This window comes from Oncorhynchus mykiss, chromosome 20 (genome assembly GCF_013265735.2).
Source record: "Oncorhynchus mykiss isolate Arlee chromosome 20, USDA_OmykA_1.1, whole genome shotgun sequence".
Lineage (NCBI taxonomy): Eukaryota > Metazoa > Chordata > Actinopteri > Salmoniformes > Salmonidae > Oncorhynchus > Oncorhynchus mykiss.
In genome coordinates this window covers 23,968,524-23,985,142 of record NC_048584.1, presented here as the reverse complement: position 1 = coordinate 23,985,142, position 16,619 = coordinate 23,968,524, and the positions used below count along the sequence as shown (strand labels likewise).

Genomic DNA, 16,619 nt, shown 5'->3' with positions numbered 1-16,619 from the left:
CATAACAGCTACCTTATACACACAAGTGTAAAGGGATAAAGAATATGTACATAAGATATATGAATGAGTGATGATACAGAACGGCATAGGCAAGATGCAGTAGATGGCATCGAGTATAGTATATGAATATGAGATGAGCAATGTAGGGTATGTAAACATAAAAGTTGCATTGTTTAAAGTGGCTAGTGATACATGTATTACATAAAGATGGCAAGATGCAGTAGATGATAGAGTACAGTCTATACATATGAGATGAGTAATGTAGGGTATGTGAACATTATATTAAGTGGCATTGTTTAACGTGGCTAGTGATACATTTTTTACATGAAATATCCATTATTAAAGTGGCTGGAGTTGAGTCAGTATGTTGGCAGCAGCCACTCAATGTTAGTGGTGGCTGTTTAACACTCTGATGACCTTGAGATTGAAGCTGTTTTTCAGTCTCTCGGTCCCTGCTTTGATGCACCTGTACTGACCTCGCCTTCTGGATGATAGCGGGGTGAACAGGCAGTGGCTCGGGTGGTTGTTGCCATTGATGATCTTTATGGCCTTCCTGTGACATCGGGTGGTGTAGGTATCCTGGAGGGCAGGTAGTTTGCCCCCCGGGTATGCGTTGTGCAGACCTCACTACCCTCTGGAGAGCCTTACGGTTGTGGGCGGAGCAGTTGCCGTACCAGGCGGTGAATCAGCCCAATAGGATGCTCTCGATTGTGCATCTGTAAAAGTTTGTGAGTGCTTTTGGTGACAAGCCAAATTTCTTCAGCCTCCTGAGGTTGAAGAGGCGCTGCTGCGCCTTCTTCACCATGCTATCTGTGTGGGTGGACCAATTCAGTTTGTCCGTGATGTGTACGCCGAGGAACTTAAAACTTTCTACCCTCTCCACTACTGTCCTGTCGATGTGGATAGGGGGGTGCTCTCTCTGCTGTTTCCTGAAGTCCACGATCATCTCCTTTGTTTTGTTGACGTTGAGTATGAGGTTATTTTCCTGACACCACACTCCGAGGGCCCTCACCTCATCCCTGTAGGCCGTCTCGTCGTTGTTGGTAATCAAGCCAACCACTGTAGTGTCGTCTGCAAACTTGATGATTGAATTGGAGGCGTGCATGGCCACGCAGTCGTGGGTGAACAGGGAGGAGAGGAGAGGGCTCAGAACGCAACGTTGTGGGGCCCCAGTGTTGAGGATCAGCGGGGTGGAGATGTTGTTAGCTACCCTCACCACCTGGGGGCGGCCCGTCAGGAAGTCCAGTACCCAGTTGCACAGGGCGGGGTCGAGACCCAGGGTCTCAAGTTGATGACGAGTTTGGAGGGTACTATGGTGTTAAATGCTGAGCTGTAGTCGATGAACAGCATTCTCACAAAGGTCTTCCTCTTGTCCAGATGGGATAGGGCCGTGTGCAGTGTGGTTGCGATTGCGTCGTCTGTGGACCTATTGGGGCAGTAAGCAAATTAGAGTGGGTCTAGGGTGTCAGGTAGGGTGGAGGTGATATGGTCCTTGACTAGTCTCTCAAAGCACTTCATGATGACGGAAGTGAGTGCTACGGGGCGGTAGTCGTTTAGCTCAGTTACCTTAGCTTTCTTGGGAACAGGAACAATGGGGGCCCTCTTGAAGCATGTGGGAACAGCAGACTGGGATAAGGATTGATTGAATATGTCCGTAAACACACCAGCCAGCTGGTCTGCGCATGCTCTGGGGATGCAGCTGGGGATGCCGTCTGGCCTGCAGCCTTGCGAGGGTTAACACGTTTAAATGTTTTACTCAAGTCGGCTGCAGTGAAGGAGAGTCCGCAGGTTTTGTTAGCGGGCAGTGTCAGTGGCACTGTACTGTCCTCAACGCGAGCAAAGAAGTTGTTTAGTCTGTCTGGGAGCAAGACATCCTGGTCCGCGACGGGGCTGGTTTTCTTTTTGTAATCCGTGATAGACTGTAGACCCTGCCACATACCTCTTGTGTCTGAGCCGTTGAATTGCGACTCTACTTTGTCTCTATACTGACATTTAGCTTGTTTGATGGCCTTGTGGGGGGAATAGCTACACATGCGTCGCGGAAGTTAGAATAACAATGATCCAGGGTTTTACCAGCCATGGTAGCACAATCAATGTGCTGATAGAATTTAGGTAGTCTTGTTTTCAGATTAGCCTTGTTAAAATCCCCAGCTACAATGAATGCAGCCTCAGGATATGTGGTTTCCAGTTTACATGGAGTCAAAGTTCGTTCAGGGCCATCGATGTGTCTGCTTGGGGGGGGGGGGGGGGGGTGAATATATGCGGTTGTGATTATAATCGAAGAGAATTCTCTTTGTAGATAATGCGGTCGACATTTGATTGTGAGGAATTCTAAGTCAGGTGAACAGTGTTAGCTAATCCAAGTTTATTTTAAAAGAATAATTGATCATTAGAAAACCCTTTTGCATTTGTGTTAGCACATCTGAAAACTGTTGTTCTGATTAAAGAAGCAACAAAACTGTCCTTCTTTAGACTAGTTGAGTATCTGGAGTATCAGCATTTGCTGATTCGATTACAGGCTCAAAATGGCCAGAAATAAAGGCCTTTCTTCTGAAACTTGTCAGTCTATTCTTATCCTGAGAAATTAAGACTATTCCATGCGAGAAATATGGCCCTTGTACTGACTGAGTTTGACACCTTGCTTTAGACCATACATTGTTAAAACAAAACCCCAAAATTATTTACTGTAACACTAGGTGTGTTCATTTCTTACACTGAGAAAGTGTAACAACGTTAGCACTAAGCAAAGAGAGTCCAGTCTACTCTAAATCAAGTGTTATTTTTGGCACTGTGGGTGTTGTGTACTACTCTATAGTAGAGCTATGGAAACAAACACCACAATCAAGTTCATTTGAACACTTTAAGAGTAAAATGGGGAACTCTGCAACAGAGTTAAATGTTTAACACATTCAAAAGTGTTATTTATCACCAGCATAGTGGGACTCCTATGTTCGCTGAAAGTAGTGTATATTTTACACTTTCAGAGTTAAATGACAAATAAATGGCATGTAACACCATGCAACGTTTTTACGGTAGCCAACTGCTTTACAGTATCCGATTTCTGATGTCCTATGTATGTTCTGTATACGGATAATGAAATTGTAAGACTGACATATTTCTCAACATGCTCACAACCTGCCAATGGAAACAAATGATTAGAACAATTGTGCATGTCAAGTTTAAATCATATACTAAACTCAGCAAAAAAAAGAAACGTCCTCTCACTGTCAACTGTGTTTATTTTCAGCAAGCTTGACACGTGGAAATATTTGTATGAACATAACAAGATTCAACAAATGAGACATAAACTGAACAAGTTCCACAGACATGTGACTAACAGAAATTGAATAATGTGTCCCTGAACAAAGGGGGGGGGGGGGAGATCAAAATCAAAAGTAACAGTGGCCACCAGCTGCATTAAGTACTGCAGTGCATCTCCTTCTCATGGACTACACCAGATTTGCCTGTTCTTACTAGGAGATGTTACCCCACTCTTCCACTAAGGCAGCTAGCTGCAAGTTCCCAAACATTTCTGGGGGGAATGGCCCTAGCCCTCACCCTCCGATCCAACAGGTCCCAGACTTGCTCATTGGGATTGAGATCCGGGCTCTTCGCTGACCATGGCAGAACACTGACATTCCTGTCTTGCAGGAAATCACGCACAGAACGAGCATTATGGCTGGTGGCATTGTCATGCTGGAGGGTCATGTCAGGATGAGCCTGCAGGAAGGGTACCACATGAGGGAGGAGGATGTCTTCCCTGTAACGCACAGCGTTGAGATTGCCTGCAATGACAACAAGCTCAGTCCGATGATGCTGTGACACTGCCCCAGTCCATGACGGACCCTCCATCTCCAAATCGATCCCGCTCCAGAGTACAGGCCTCGGTGTAACGCTCATTCCTTCAACGATAAACGCGAATCCGACCATCACCCCTGGTGAGACCAAACCGTGACTCCTCAGAGAAGAGCATTTTTTGCCAGTCCTGTCTGGTCCAGTGACGGTGGGTTTGTGCCCATAGGCGACGTTGTTGCCGGTGATGTCTGGTGAGGACCTGCCTTACAACAGGCCTATAAGTCCTCAGTCCAGCCTCTCTCAGCCTATTGCGGACAGTCTGAGCGCTGATGGAGGGATTGTGCGTTCCTGGTGTAACTCTGGCAGTTGTTGCCATCCTGTACCTGTCCCGCAGGTGTGATGTTTGGATGTACCGATCCTGTGCAGGTGTTGTTACACGTGGTCTGCCACTGTGAGGACAATCAGCTGTCCGTCCTGTCTCCCTGTAGCGCTGTCTTAGGCGTCTCACAGTACGGACATGGCAATATATTGCCCTGGCCACATCTGCAGTCCTCATGCCTCCTTGCAGCATGCCTAAGGCACATTCACGCAGATGAGCAGGGACCCTGGGCATCTTTCTTTTGGTGTTTTTCAGTCAGTAGAAAGGTCTCTTTGGTGTCCTAAGTTTGCCTACCGTCTGTAAGCTGTTAGTGTCTTAACGACCGTTCCACAGGTGCATGTTCATTAATTGTTTATGGTTCATTGAACAAGCAAGTGTTTAAACCCTTTACAATGATCTGTGAAGTTATTTGGATTTTTACGAATTATCTTTGAAAGACAGGGTCCTGAAGAAGGGACGTTTCTTTTTTTGCTGAGTTTATATGGTGACCCTCTATTAGTCTTTCTAACCAGCACTTTAAAACAATTACAGTTTTGTATATTTTGGTATCTGACTAAATGGTGAGCCTATTTAGTTGTATTTGTGATATATCTAAATGTTCTCATGGTATTTTAAGAGAAAAGTAGATTTTGGATGAAAGACGTGAAAGATGTGTGAAACCCCAAAGAATACACAATCAAAGGTTCTAAACATAAGATAGTGGGCATTACAAGTGTTATCAGTTTAGAGTTTTGAAAATATACCACTTACATCGGGAAATGTGGCAAAGTTATTGAAAAAATCCATAACTGAAAGCACTTCAGTAACAATGTGATGATTCACCTCTTTCTTATCGCTCTCCCTCCAGAATAGATTTCATTATCTTAATTATCTTATCCATTGTTCTTTTTATTGTCATACAGAAAGTGACTACTAGTTTCAAAATGTTCACAGTAATAATGTGAATAAGCAGCAACAGTAATGAGTTTTGTCCTGACCTGTCTCTCAGTCCTTTCTGATTCAGCTGGGACTGTATCATGGCCTTTGTGTTCATCCATTGTACACAGATAACAGATAAAATGCTGATCGTTGCGGCAGTAAATATCAAGCAGTTTGTCATGACAAGAGCAGATATTCTCTCAGATCTTCTATTTCACCTTTATTTAACCAGGTAGGCCAGTTGAGAACAAGTTCTCATTCACAACTGCGACCTGGCCAAGATAAAGCAAAGCAGTGCGACACAAACAGCAACAGAGTTACACATGGAATTAACAAACTTACAGTCAACAACACAATAGAAAAAAAAAAACGATATACAGTGTGTGCTAATGAGGTAAGATTAGGGAAGTAAGGCAATAAATAGGCCGTAGTGGCGAAGTAATTACAATATAGCAATTAAACACTGGACTGATAGATCTGTAGAAGATTAATGTGCAAGTAGAGATACTGGGATGCAAAGGAACAAAAAATGTTATCTATGAGCTGCACTGACAGCTGATGCTTAATGTTAGTGATGGAGATATGAGTCTCCAGCTTCAGTGATTTTTGTTGTGTGGAAGCTTGGACCAGCTTGTGCTTCAGAAAGGCAAGAGTTTCATAGTGATGCTGGATGTGAGTATCACAGAAAGAGGCCAGACACACCAGACAGGACTTGAAAGCATTGAGTTTTATCCCACTACAGGTGTCACATGCCACATCTCAGGTCCAGCGTAATAACGAGCAAGAGGAGCAGCCTGGAGTCCTGTCTTCTTCAGATTCTCCACCAATTCAGCCATTTGTGTTTCTGTTTAGAACAGGCCTAGGGATGAAGGTCTGTCTGCACTGGTTGCAGCTGTATTTGTGTTATGGATCCCCATTAGCTGCTGCCAAGGCAGCTCTTACACTTCCTGGAGTCCGGAAGAATTAAGGCAAGGTTATACAATTTAAAAAATGTTACAATACATTCATTACAGAATTCACAACACACTAAGTGTGTGCCCTCAGGCCCATACTCCACTACCACATATCTACAACTAACAAAAACCATGTGTACGTGTGTGTATAGAGCGCGTGTGTGTGTATAGAGCGCGTGTGTGTGTGTGTGTGTGTGTGTGTGTGTGTGTGTGTGTGTGTGTGTGTGTGTGTGTGTGTGTGTGTGTGTGTGTGTGTGTGTGTGTGTGTGTGTGTGTGTGTGTGTGTGTGTGTGTGTGTGTGTGTGTGTGTGTGTGTGTGTGTGTGTGTGTGTGTGTGTGTGTGTGTGTGTGTGAGTGAGTGAGTGAGTGAGTGAGTGAGTGAGTGAGTGAGTGAGTGAGTGAGTGAGTGTGTGTGTATGCATGTGTCTGTGCCTACGTTTGTGTTACTTCACAATCCCCGCTGTTCCATAAGGTGTATTTTTACCTGCTTTTTAAATCTGATTCTACTGCTTGCATCAGTTACCTGTGGAATAGAGTTCTATGTAGCCATGGCTCTATGTAGTACTGTGCGCCTCCTATAGTCTGTTCCGGACTTGGGGATTGTGAAGAGACCTCTGGTGGAATGTCTTGTGGGGTATGCATGGGTGTCTGAGCTGTGTGCTAATAGTATAAACAACCAGCTTGGTACCTTCAGCTTGTCAACACCTCTTACGAAAACAAGTAGTAATGAAGTCAATCTCTCTTCTACTTTGAGCCATGAGAGATTGACATGCATGTCATTAATGTTAACTCTCCGTGTACTTTTAAGGGCCAGCCGTGCTGCCCTGTTCTGAGCCAACTGCAATTTTCCCAAGTCCCTCTTTGTGGCACCTGACCACACTACTAAACAGTAGTCCAGGTGCAACAAAACTAGGGCCTGTAGGACCTGCCTTGTTGATAGTGTTGTTAAGAAGGTAGAGCAGCGCTTTATTATGGACAGACTTCTCCCCATCTTAGCTACTGTTATATCAATATGTTTTGACCATGACAGTTTACAATCCAGGGTTACTCCAAGCAGTTTAATCACCTCAACTTTCTAAATTTCCACATTTTTCATTACGAGATGTAGTTGAGGTTTAGGGTTATGATCGTCCTGGTCAAAGCAGTCGTTAATTTGTGTCCACAAGGAAAAGCCACATGATCCATCAGCAGATCTGACAACTAATGGGTCCACAGATGTTGCCATGTTGGAGCTGACACTAACAGACTGAGCTGCAGAGTATAAGAGATCACTATTGTTTCTCTAGAAGTATTGATGTTTCTAAGAGGGAAAATGTACTGGTTGAGTATGTTTACTCTGTACCTGTACAAGGTGTGGTGTTAGACCAAGACCAGGAGGAGAGTGGCTGTGATTGGACAACTGATGGATGTGATAGGGGAAGAGTGGAGTGTTTGGACTGGAGTCATGCCTCCGTTAATCAGAATCAGAAAAATTTAAGAATGCAGAAGAACCAGACTTGAACTTTATCTTGACAGAAAGCAATCAAATTGGTCTGGGAGCAGGGAGATGTGTTTTTTTGCTGAAGTTGAAAACCCACACACATTGCAAAGAATGATAAAATAATTTAGACACTAGTACACTTCAGGACATTTGACACAAAAAACCTGTTACATATACATTTGTATTTATTATACAAAATTGAAAGATATCACGACACTGACATGTGAAGTCATAAAAAATAAGACAAACAATTAAACCATTATACAAGTCATCTTACAGTACATTGCCAGTGCATTAAAAAAAGCTTTCTTCTTAATAACAATGGGCTCGAATCACCAGTTCATATCCATGCAGTAGTAGTTTTAGTAGCTTTTCAGAATTCTGATCTACAGTATTGAGGAATAGGATGAAGTTACCCCTTGACACTGATCTAAGACCAGTTTTGCAAATCCCCCCTAATGGTTAAGGTTAGGATTGAGTAGTGGTAAGCTGATCCTAGATCTGCTCCTGAGGAAAACTTCTACCCAAAGCCAGTATTGACACCTTGGACAGGCTCAGAGACACATTATTCAACCACAGTTGCTATGCCAACCACTAACGTCATGACAGAGAAGACTGCAGTTCTGTATCTCACCACCAGAGTGGGACATACAGTTATACTGCAGGTCCACAACCACCACAGAAATGCACTGGTTAATTAATTATATATGTTTGCAATATGATACCTCCTAGAGTCAAAGTGAGTTACTATTATCCTTTTATTTTGAATTGTCTGGAATTAAAGAGTTAAATATTCAGGTACATAATAAATAGATATATCCATAATTAATTCCTCCTCCAAAGGTTTTTTTATTTTATTTTTTTAAACGTTACTAGACTTAGTTTGGTTAACACATAAAACAGACCACGATTGTGATCGTCCATTTCCCTTTTCTTTTTTTGAGTCGACAGTTTGTTGCAAAGTCTTGTGTATCACTACAATACGAAATAGTACCAAAAACTTGACACTGCTTGAAACTTTACTCTCTCACACATACAGTGACATGCGAACACACACACACACACTCCCACACACACCCACCCACACGCGCAAATGAACATATACAAAGGACGTTGGGAAAATGAAGACAGATTGTTTAGACCCATGCAGGCACCTCCATCAGAGGCATTACTCAGGCAGCAAGGTTGTACAGCCCCCACTTTTGGCATGCTTGTCTGTTTATCACATTATTCACTTCACAGAGTAGGGTGAAATTGACCCTAAACACTGATCTAAGGTCAGTTTTGTGTTTTTTTCTCCCCGTAATGGTGAAGGTTAGGATTTGAGGTGGGTACGCTGATCCTAGATCTGTAACTAAGGGCAACTTCAACCCAGAGCCACATATTCACAGTACAGGCTGTTTTGAGTGCTGTATCAACTCAAGCAAACAAGACTGAGAGGGATGAGGGTTGTATGAGTGAGAGTAGACACTTTAACTGTCCACAGAGGAGTACTTTCCTCTGTGGAAAACAGACAAATGGAAACTTGACGACGCATATCTTTACACCAGATCAAATCGTTTTCCCACTGTAAAAAAAAAAAGTCCAGTAATTCTCTTTCTCTTCGGGCCAAATCCTAACTTAAGATCAAATATTCCATTGACATGAATGTGTTATTTACACAAACATCAGTTAAATTGCCGTTACGTGGTGTCTCAAGTCAAGATTCGTCCCGAAGAGAAGTAGTGGTCATTATGGTGATGTTTTAGTAGTACCAGACAATGGCCGCCATATTGGCTGTTTCTCCTGGACCAATGAGAGCCCTCAGAACACGGTGCACCTCTTGCCCCTCTTCTTGACGGGTGGGGGGCAGAGCACGGCGCGGATGGCCTCGTCAAACACAGTCTTCAACCCTCGCTGGGTCAGGGCAGAGCACTCCAGGTACTTCACAGCACCTGACCACCACACACAAACAACAACACGCTTATTTCACATCTATAAACATAGAACAAAAAAACATCTGACTCTGGGTAAGAAGATAAAGGGCTTAATTGACAATCTCGCACTATCCCAGACTCGGCAATCTGACATCATCTCACACAGCGGGTCACTTCCTGCTTAGAGCAAAACCCTGTGAAAGTAACCGCCCCTTCCGCTGTACTTCCGTATCATGTCCCCTAATCTTTTGAACGGGCTTCACGATTATATCATGACATTTGTGAAAAAACGATAATTTAAAATATATACATCAAATTATATTTATGTTTGTTGATGAATTTACTTCTACCAGATGCCTTTTATTACATTTTTGCCCTGAAGACCATTCAAAAAGCCTACAAAAGTTGTTTTTTTAAACTACAAGGCTACTTCCTGGAAAACCACACGTCACTTGCATAGCGTATTAACAACAGAATCCAAATCTGCCAAGACCACCACCAATGGCTCTTCCCAATGTGGGCATAGATGGGCAGACACCCACACAGACTGACCTATCTCCCGTGCCATGGCCAGACCCTGGGGGTAGGTGATGGGGGACAGCTTCTTGTCCCTCAGCCTTTCGATGGTGTCCTTGTCATCTCTCAGATCCAGCTTGGTGCCCACCAGGATGATTGGGGTGTTGGGGCAGTGGTGTCTCACTTCAGGGTACCACTGAGACAGAGGGTAAAGGTCATTAGATCAAAAGTCAAAGATGGAGAGCAAGGCTGGGTGGAACAGAGATATTGAAATAAAACCTCTAATCTAGTCTGTAGGGCCATAGATGGATTATAGCTAGAGTAGAGCAGAATAGTATAATAAAATAGAACACAATTAGGCACTGCTGAAATAACCTCACCCATTCTTTAAAAACACAACATCCCAATTAGTGAATCTTCATTTTGAACCAGAGTCATAGAGAGAGAGAGAGTTTGACAAACAGAAAGGTGTGTGATGTCATCTAAGAGCATTGTAATGCTTTTGGGTTGAAACCACAATGGCCAAACTCTCTCTCTCTATATTCAGGACTGTAGCTACAGAACATGAACCAGGGAGAGCTATAGATGTGCTTCTTTAGGTCAGGCTCGGCAGGTCCCTTGTTCCTGTGTCTGTGAGCAGGAAGGTTCAGTACTGACCTTAGCTCGGACGTTCTCAAAGGAGGCCGGGCTGACCAAGGAGAAGCATATCAAGAACACATCCTGGGGAGAACCATAGAGAGACAGACCTTAGGGTGAAACCACTGAGATCAACCAACCACGGAATCACCTGACTCCACATGGGACAGACTGGAAGAAAAGCTCTGCTGCGGAATGGTAGATTGCAAATCAATCCTTCACAGAAATGTAATGGGTTGTGTGTGTGTGTGTGTGTGTGTGTGTGTGTTTTACCGTCTGTGGATAGGACAGTGGTCTGAGTCTGTCGTAGTCTTCCTGTCCTGCTGTATCCCATAGACCCAGATTCACTGGTTTCCCATCTACCATCACATTGGCAGAGTAGTTGTCAAAGCTAGTGAGACAGATAGGGAGATAGGGAGAATATCTTTATCTCTATGTAAAGTATACTCGTCAGAAACACAAACACTACATAGAGGAAAGCAGACTTACATTCACTCACTCACTCACTCACTCACTCACTCACTCACTCACTCACATCTATGTGTGTGTGTGTGTGTGTGTGTGTGTGTACTCACACAGTGGGTATGTACTCTCCGGGGAAGGCATTGGTGGTGTAGCTGATCAGCAGACAGGTCTTACCCACGGCCCTGAGAGAGAGATTTTTGGTTCTTACTCACTGCTATAGAAAAACACAAGTCCAATAACGAGACAAAAAAAATGCTGCTGAGGTAGGTAGGCTGATACTCAGCGTGTGTGTGTGGTTCTGCCCTTCTCTCTCTTTCAGTTTAAGTGTCACACAGACACTGGCCTACATTCACTTTGCCTGGGGGACATACTACCACCCTCACGCCCTACTGCCCCCATCCCTGTTATCGACAAACACACAGTACAGGAAGGGTTGGTGACAGTGATGTGTGTGTGTGTGTGTCTATGATTATGTGTATCCTGCATGTCAAAATGATATGAACAGATTGATGGTGGCATGGCAGGGTAGGGGATGAATGGTGTGTGTTAGAATGTGTGTGTGTGTGAATAAGAAGAGAGGGGAAGAGGGAGGGGTAATGAAAAATAGTTTTTTTGTGATCGCAGGCCACTAAAGGTCTCTTGGTTGCTCTGGGAATGACTGATTAGCAGATGCAATTTTAACACATTATGCTAATGCACAGATGTCATTAATTGATTAATGACCCCTAGTCATCAGAAATCCTCCAAAAGGGATGTAGCATTAGTAGGGCACTGTAGATGTCAACATTTAGCCTAGTACAGAAAAACTCAGATATAGGATCAGATCAATTATTTCTATAGTAAAATAATTACATAGGCCTACTCAGCTGTTTTTCATACCAAACCCCCAAATACTGTAAATACATTTATTATGCGTGGTAGTTAATTATGGATCGTGCATGAAGGCAGTCAAAACTATAACTGTATAGATTATTTATATTATCACACATGTTAAAAAAAACGGCTGTAAATTAAGATTCTTATAAAACAACGCCTAGAGATTCCTTAGCCCGCATCGTCACTGATGAAGTCTAATTCCGACGGCCTACGACGCGAGTAGGTGTTTCCCATAGCATCGCTACAGCCTGGGCGTTTTCTCAGCGTAAAAATACAAAAGTGTACATTTTACACATCCCACATCCCGCATGATATTACAAAAATTCCACAAATGAACGGAATTTAATTTGTTTTTTTAAAACCTAGCTGTGCATTTCCAAGTGAATGCTTAGAAAGAAGACTTCCCATATAACAGCGAGCCCCAGCCCCTTTTCCTACACACTGCATCTCCCATCCATGACCGCATCACTGATCACACACACAGAAAGGATGAGAAAAATATCTCTACGTTGAGATTGAGATTCTTACCCGTCGCCGACCACCACGCATTTAATTGCTTGCATTTGCGAAGGAGCAGGCGGTGTCACAAAGCCGAAAGAAGTGTTTTTAAAAATATATATTTCACAATGAAAGCTAGCTGTGATTTGTATGAGAAGCGGGCCAGTCCGCTCAGCTTTTGAGCCGCAGTGAAAGGGGGTCGATGAAGAGTGGCGCCAGAAAACAACGGAAAAGACCGAGCGTATTTAAAGGGCCAGTGACCATCCGAACTGTATTTACTGCTTTCTCTTAGTATTTCTTTGTATCCCCAATTAGCCGCTGCCTTCCTGGGGTCCAAACAAAAGACAACAAATAAAATAAATAATATACATAACACAATACATAATACAAAGCAAAATACAGTACAAAATATATAAACATGTCTGTGTCTCTTTGGTTTTATTGCTAGCTTATTATCTGGTTTTATTGCTAGCTTGAGTTGGCTGGGGTGGCAGAGAGTTCCATGTAGTCATGGCTCTATTTAATACTGTGCGTTTCCCAGCCTCTGTTCTGGACCTGGAGACTGTGAAGAGACCTCTGGTTACATGTCTTGTGTTGTACCGATGAGTGTCCGAACTGTGTGCCAACTGCTTGAAAAGACAGTTTGGAACTTTTAACCCATCAACACCTTGCACAAAGACCAGTAGGGAGATATACATGCATACCACTGAAATTCACCCTCCGTGTACATCTAAGTACAATTCGTGCTGCTCTGTTCTGGACCAACTGGAATGTCCTTCTTTGTCGCATAGGACCACACAACTGGGAAGTAGTCCAGGTGAGACAAAACTAGGTTCTGTAGGACCTGTCTGTTTGATTTAGATGTCAAGAAAGCAGAGCAACACCTTATCATGGACAGACCTCTTCCCATTTTAGAAAACATTGAGTCTACATTGAGCTCCAAAAGTATTGGGGTATAAATTAAAGTGTAGAGTGTCAGAATTACTTTGAGGGTATTTACATCCATATTGGGTGAACCATTTACAAATTACAGCACTTTTTGAACATAGTCCCCCCATCTTAGGGGCCCAAAAGTATTGACACATTACCTTTGGTCCCACATTCATAGCACAAATGACTACATCAAGCATGTGACTCTACACATTTGTTGGATGCATTTGCTGTTTGTTTTGGTTGTGTTTCACGTTATTTTGTGCCCAATAGAAATGAATGGTAAATAACGTAGTGTGTTATTTGAGTCCCTTTTACTGTAAACAAGAATACAGGTTTCTAAACACTTCTACATTAATGTGGATGCTACCATTAATACAGATAATCCTGAATGAATCGTGAATAATGATGAGTGAGAAAGTTACAGATGCACAAATATCATACCCCCAAGACATGCTCACCATTACAATGACAGGGGAGGTAGCATTTATATTGGGGGGAGGAGGGTTATGATAATTGTGAGTCTAACCTCCTCACTCATCATTATTCACGACTCATTCGGAATTATCCACATGAACTTTTGACTGCTTTCATATACATAAGTGACACTGAGTGTACAAAACATTAGGAACACCTGCTCTTTCCATGACACAGACTGACCAGGTGAAAGCTACAGTTGAAGTCGGAGGTTTACATACACCTTAGCTAAATACATTTAAACTAAGTTTTTCACAATTCCTGACGTTTAATCCTAGTAAAAATTCCCTGTCTTAGGTCAGTTAGGATCACCACTTTATTTTAACATTGTGAAATGTCAGAATAATAGTAGAGAGAATTATTTATTTCAGCTTTAATTTCTTTCGTCACATTTCCAGTGGGTCAGAAGTTTACATACACTCAATTAGTATTTGGTAGCATTGCCTTTAAATTGTTTAACTTGGGTCAAGCGTTTTGGGTAGCCTTCCACAAGCTTCCCACAATAAGTTGGGTGAATATTGGCCCATTCCTCCTGACAGAGCTGGAGTAACTGAGTCAGGTTTGTAGGCCTCCTTGCTCACACACGCTTTTTCAGTTCTGCCCACACATTTTCCATGGGATTGAGGTCAGGGCTTTGTAATGGCCACCCCAATAACTTGACTTTTTTGTCCTTAAGCCATTTTGCCACAACTTTTGAAGTATGCTTGGGGTCATTGTCCATTTGGAAGACCCATTTGCGACCAAGCTTTAACTTCCTGACTGATGTCTTGAGATGTTGCTTCAATATATGTACATACTTTTGCTGCCTCATGATGCCATCTATTTTGTGAAGTGCACCAGTCCCTCCTGCAGCAAAGCACCCCCACAACATGGTGCTGCCACCCCCGTGCTTCACGGTTGGGATGGTGTTGTTCGGCTTGCAAGCCTCCCCCCTTTTCCTCCAAACATAACGATGGTCATTATGGCAAACAGTTCTATTTTTGTTTCTTCAGACCAGAGGACATTTCTCCAAAAATTACAATCTTTGTCCCCATGTGAAGTTGCAAACCGTAGTCTGGCTTTTTTATGGCGGTTTTGGAGCAGTGGCTTCTTCTTTGCTGAGCGGCCATTCAGGTTATGTCGATTTAGGACTGTTTTACTGTGGTTATAGATACTTTTGTACCTGTTTCCTCCAGCATCTTCACAAGGTCCTTTGCTGTTGTTCTGGGATTGATTTGCACTTGTCGCACCAAAGTACATTAATCTCTATGTGTCACGACTTCTGCCAAAGTCGATGCCTCTCCTTATTTGGGCGGTGCTCGGCGGTCGACGTCACCGGTCTTCTAGCCATCATTGATCCATTTTTCATTTCCCATTGGTTTTGTCTTGTCTTCCTACACACCTGGTTTCAATCCCATTCATTACCTGTTGTGTATTTTAACCCTCTGTTTCCCCTCATGTCTTTGTCAGAGATTGTTTGTTGTTCAGTATTTGCGTTGTTTGTATTGGTGCGCGACGGGTCCTCGTATCCACTTTGTTTTATTGTATTCATGGTTTTGGAGTTATGTTTTTTTTTCCAAGTTAATAATCAACTCCATTCCACTAAGTTTGATTCTCCTGCGCCTGACTTCACCGCCACCTATACACACGACTGACACTAGGAGACAGAACGCTTCTCCTTCCTGAGCGGTATGACGGCTGCGAGGTCCCATGGTGTTTATACTTGCATACTATTGTATGTACAGATGAACGTGGTACCTTCAGGCGTTTGGAAATTGCTCCCAAGGATGAACCAGGTCTACATTTTTTTTCTGAGGTCTTGGCTGATTTCTTTAGATTTTCCCATGATGTCAAGCAAAGAGGCACTGAGTTTGAAGGTAGGCCTAGAAATACATCCACAGGTACACCTCCAATTAACTCAAATGATGTCAATTAGCCTATCAGAAGCTTCTAAAGCCATGCCATAATTTTCTGGAATTTCTAGTTATTTAAAGGCACAACTTAGTGGATGTAAACTTCAGACCCACTGGAATTGTGATACAGTGAATTATGAGTGAAATAATCTGTCTGTAAACAATTGTTGGAAAAACTAATTGTGTCATTGCACAAAGTAGATGTCCTAACCGACTTGCCCAAACTATAGTTTGTTAACAATAAATTTGTGGAGTGGTTGAAAAACAAGTTTTAATGACTACAAACTAAGTGTATGTAAACTTACGACTTAAACTGTATATCCCTTATTGATATCACTTGTTAAATCCACTTTAATCCATGTAGATGATTGTGGACTACAGGAAAAAGAGGACTGAGCACGCCCCCATTCTCATCAACGGGGTTGCAGTGGAGCAGGTTGAGAGCTTCAAGATCCTTGGCGTCCACATCACCAACAAAGTAACATGGTCTAAGCACACCAAGACAATCGTGAAGAGGGCACGACAAAACCAATTCCCCCTCAGGAGACTGAAAAGATTTGGCATAGGTCCTCAGATCCTCAAAAGGTTCTACAGCTGCACTATCGAGAGCATGGCTGACTGGTTGCATCAATGCCTCAACTAACATATTACCTCAACTAACCGGTGCCCCCGCACATTGACACGTGACTAATAACATTTGATTTGGAGGAGATTTCCAAGCCTTGAGACAGTTGAGAGATAGATTGTGTATGTGTGCCATTCAAAGGGCGTGAATGGGCAAGACAAAAGATGTAAGTGCCTTTGAATGGGGTATGTTAGTAGGTGCCTTGCGTATTGGTTTGAGCGTGTCAAGAACTGTAATGTTTTTCATGCTCAAAAGTTTCCCGT

At 43.0% G+C, this 16,619-nt stretch overlaps 1 protein-coding gene across 3 annotated transcripts; it reads right to left on the bottom strand.

The window, feature by feature from the left end:
* Positions 1-7,687: 7,687 nt before the first annotated feature.
* LOC110499218 (Rac family small GTPase 3) lies at positions 7,688-12,651 on the bottom strand. Of its 3 annotated transcripts, none has more exons than XM_021576210.2 (6): positions 12,463-12,651; positions 11,169-11,240; positions 10,867-10,984; positions 10,615-10,677; positions 9,990-10,153; positions 7,688-9,459 (listed from the first exon to the last, which is right to left on the bottom strand). In XM_021576210.2, exons 1-6 carry the CDS (start codon positions 12,495-12,497, stop codon positions 9,399-9,401), a joined length of 513 nt encoding a protein of 170 aa, XP_021431885.1. In that variant the 5' UTR covers positions 12,498-12,651; the 3' UTR covers positions 7,688-9,398. The 3 variants fall into 3 exon arrangements, with proteins under 3 accessions (XP_021431885.1, XP_021431883.1, XP_021431884.1); XM_021576208.2 differs by having other exon boundaries at positions 9,994-10,153; positions 12,463-12,645; XM_021576209.2 differs by lacking the exon at positions 10,615-10,677 and having other exon boundaries at positions 9,994-10,153; positions 12,463-12,649.
* Positions 12,652-16,619: the final 3,968 nt, after the last annotated feature.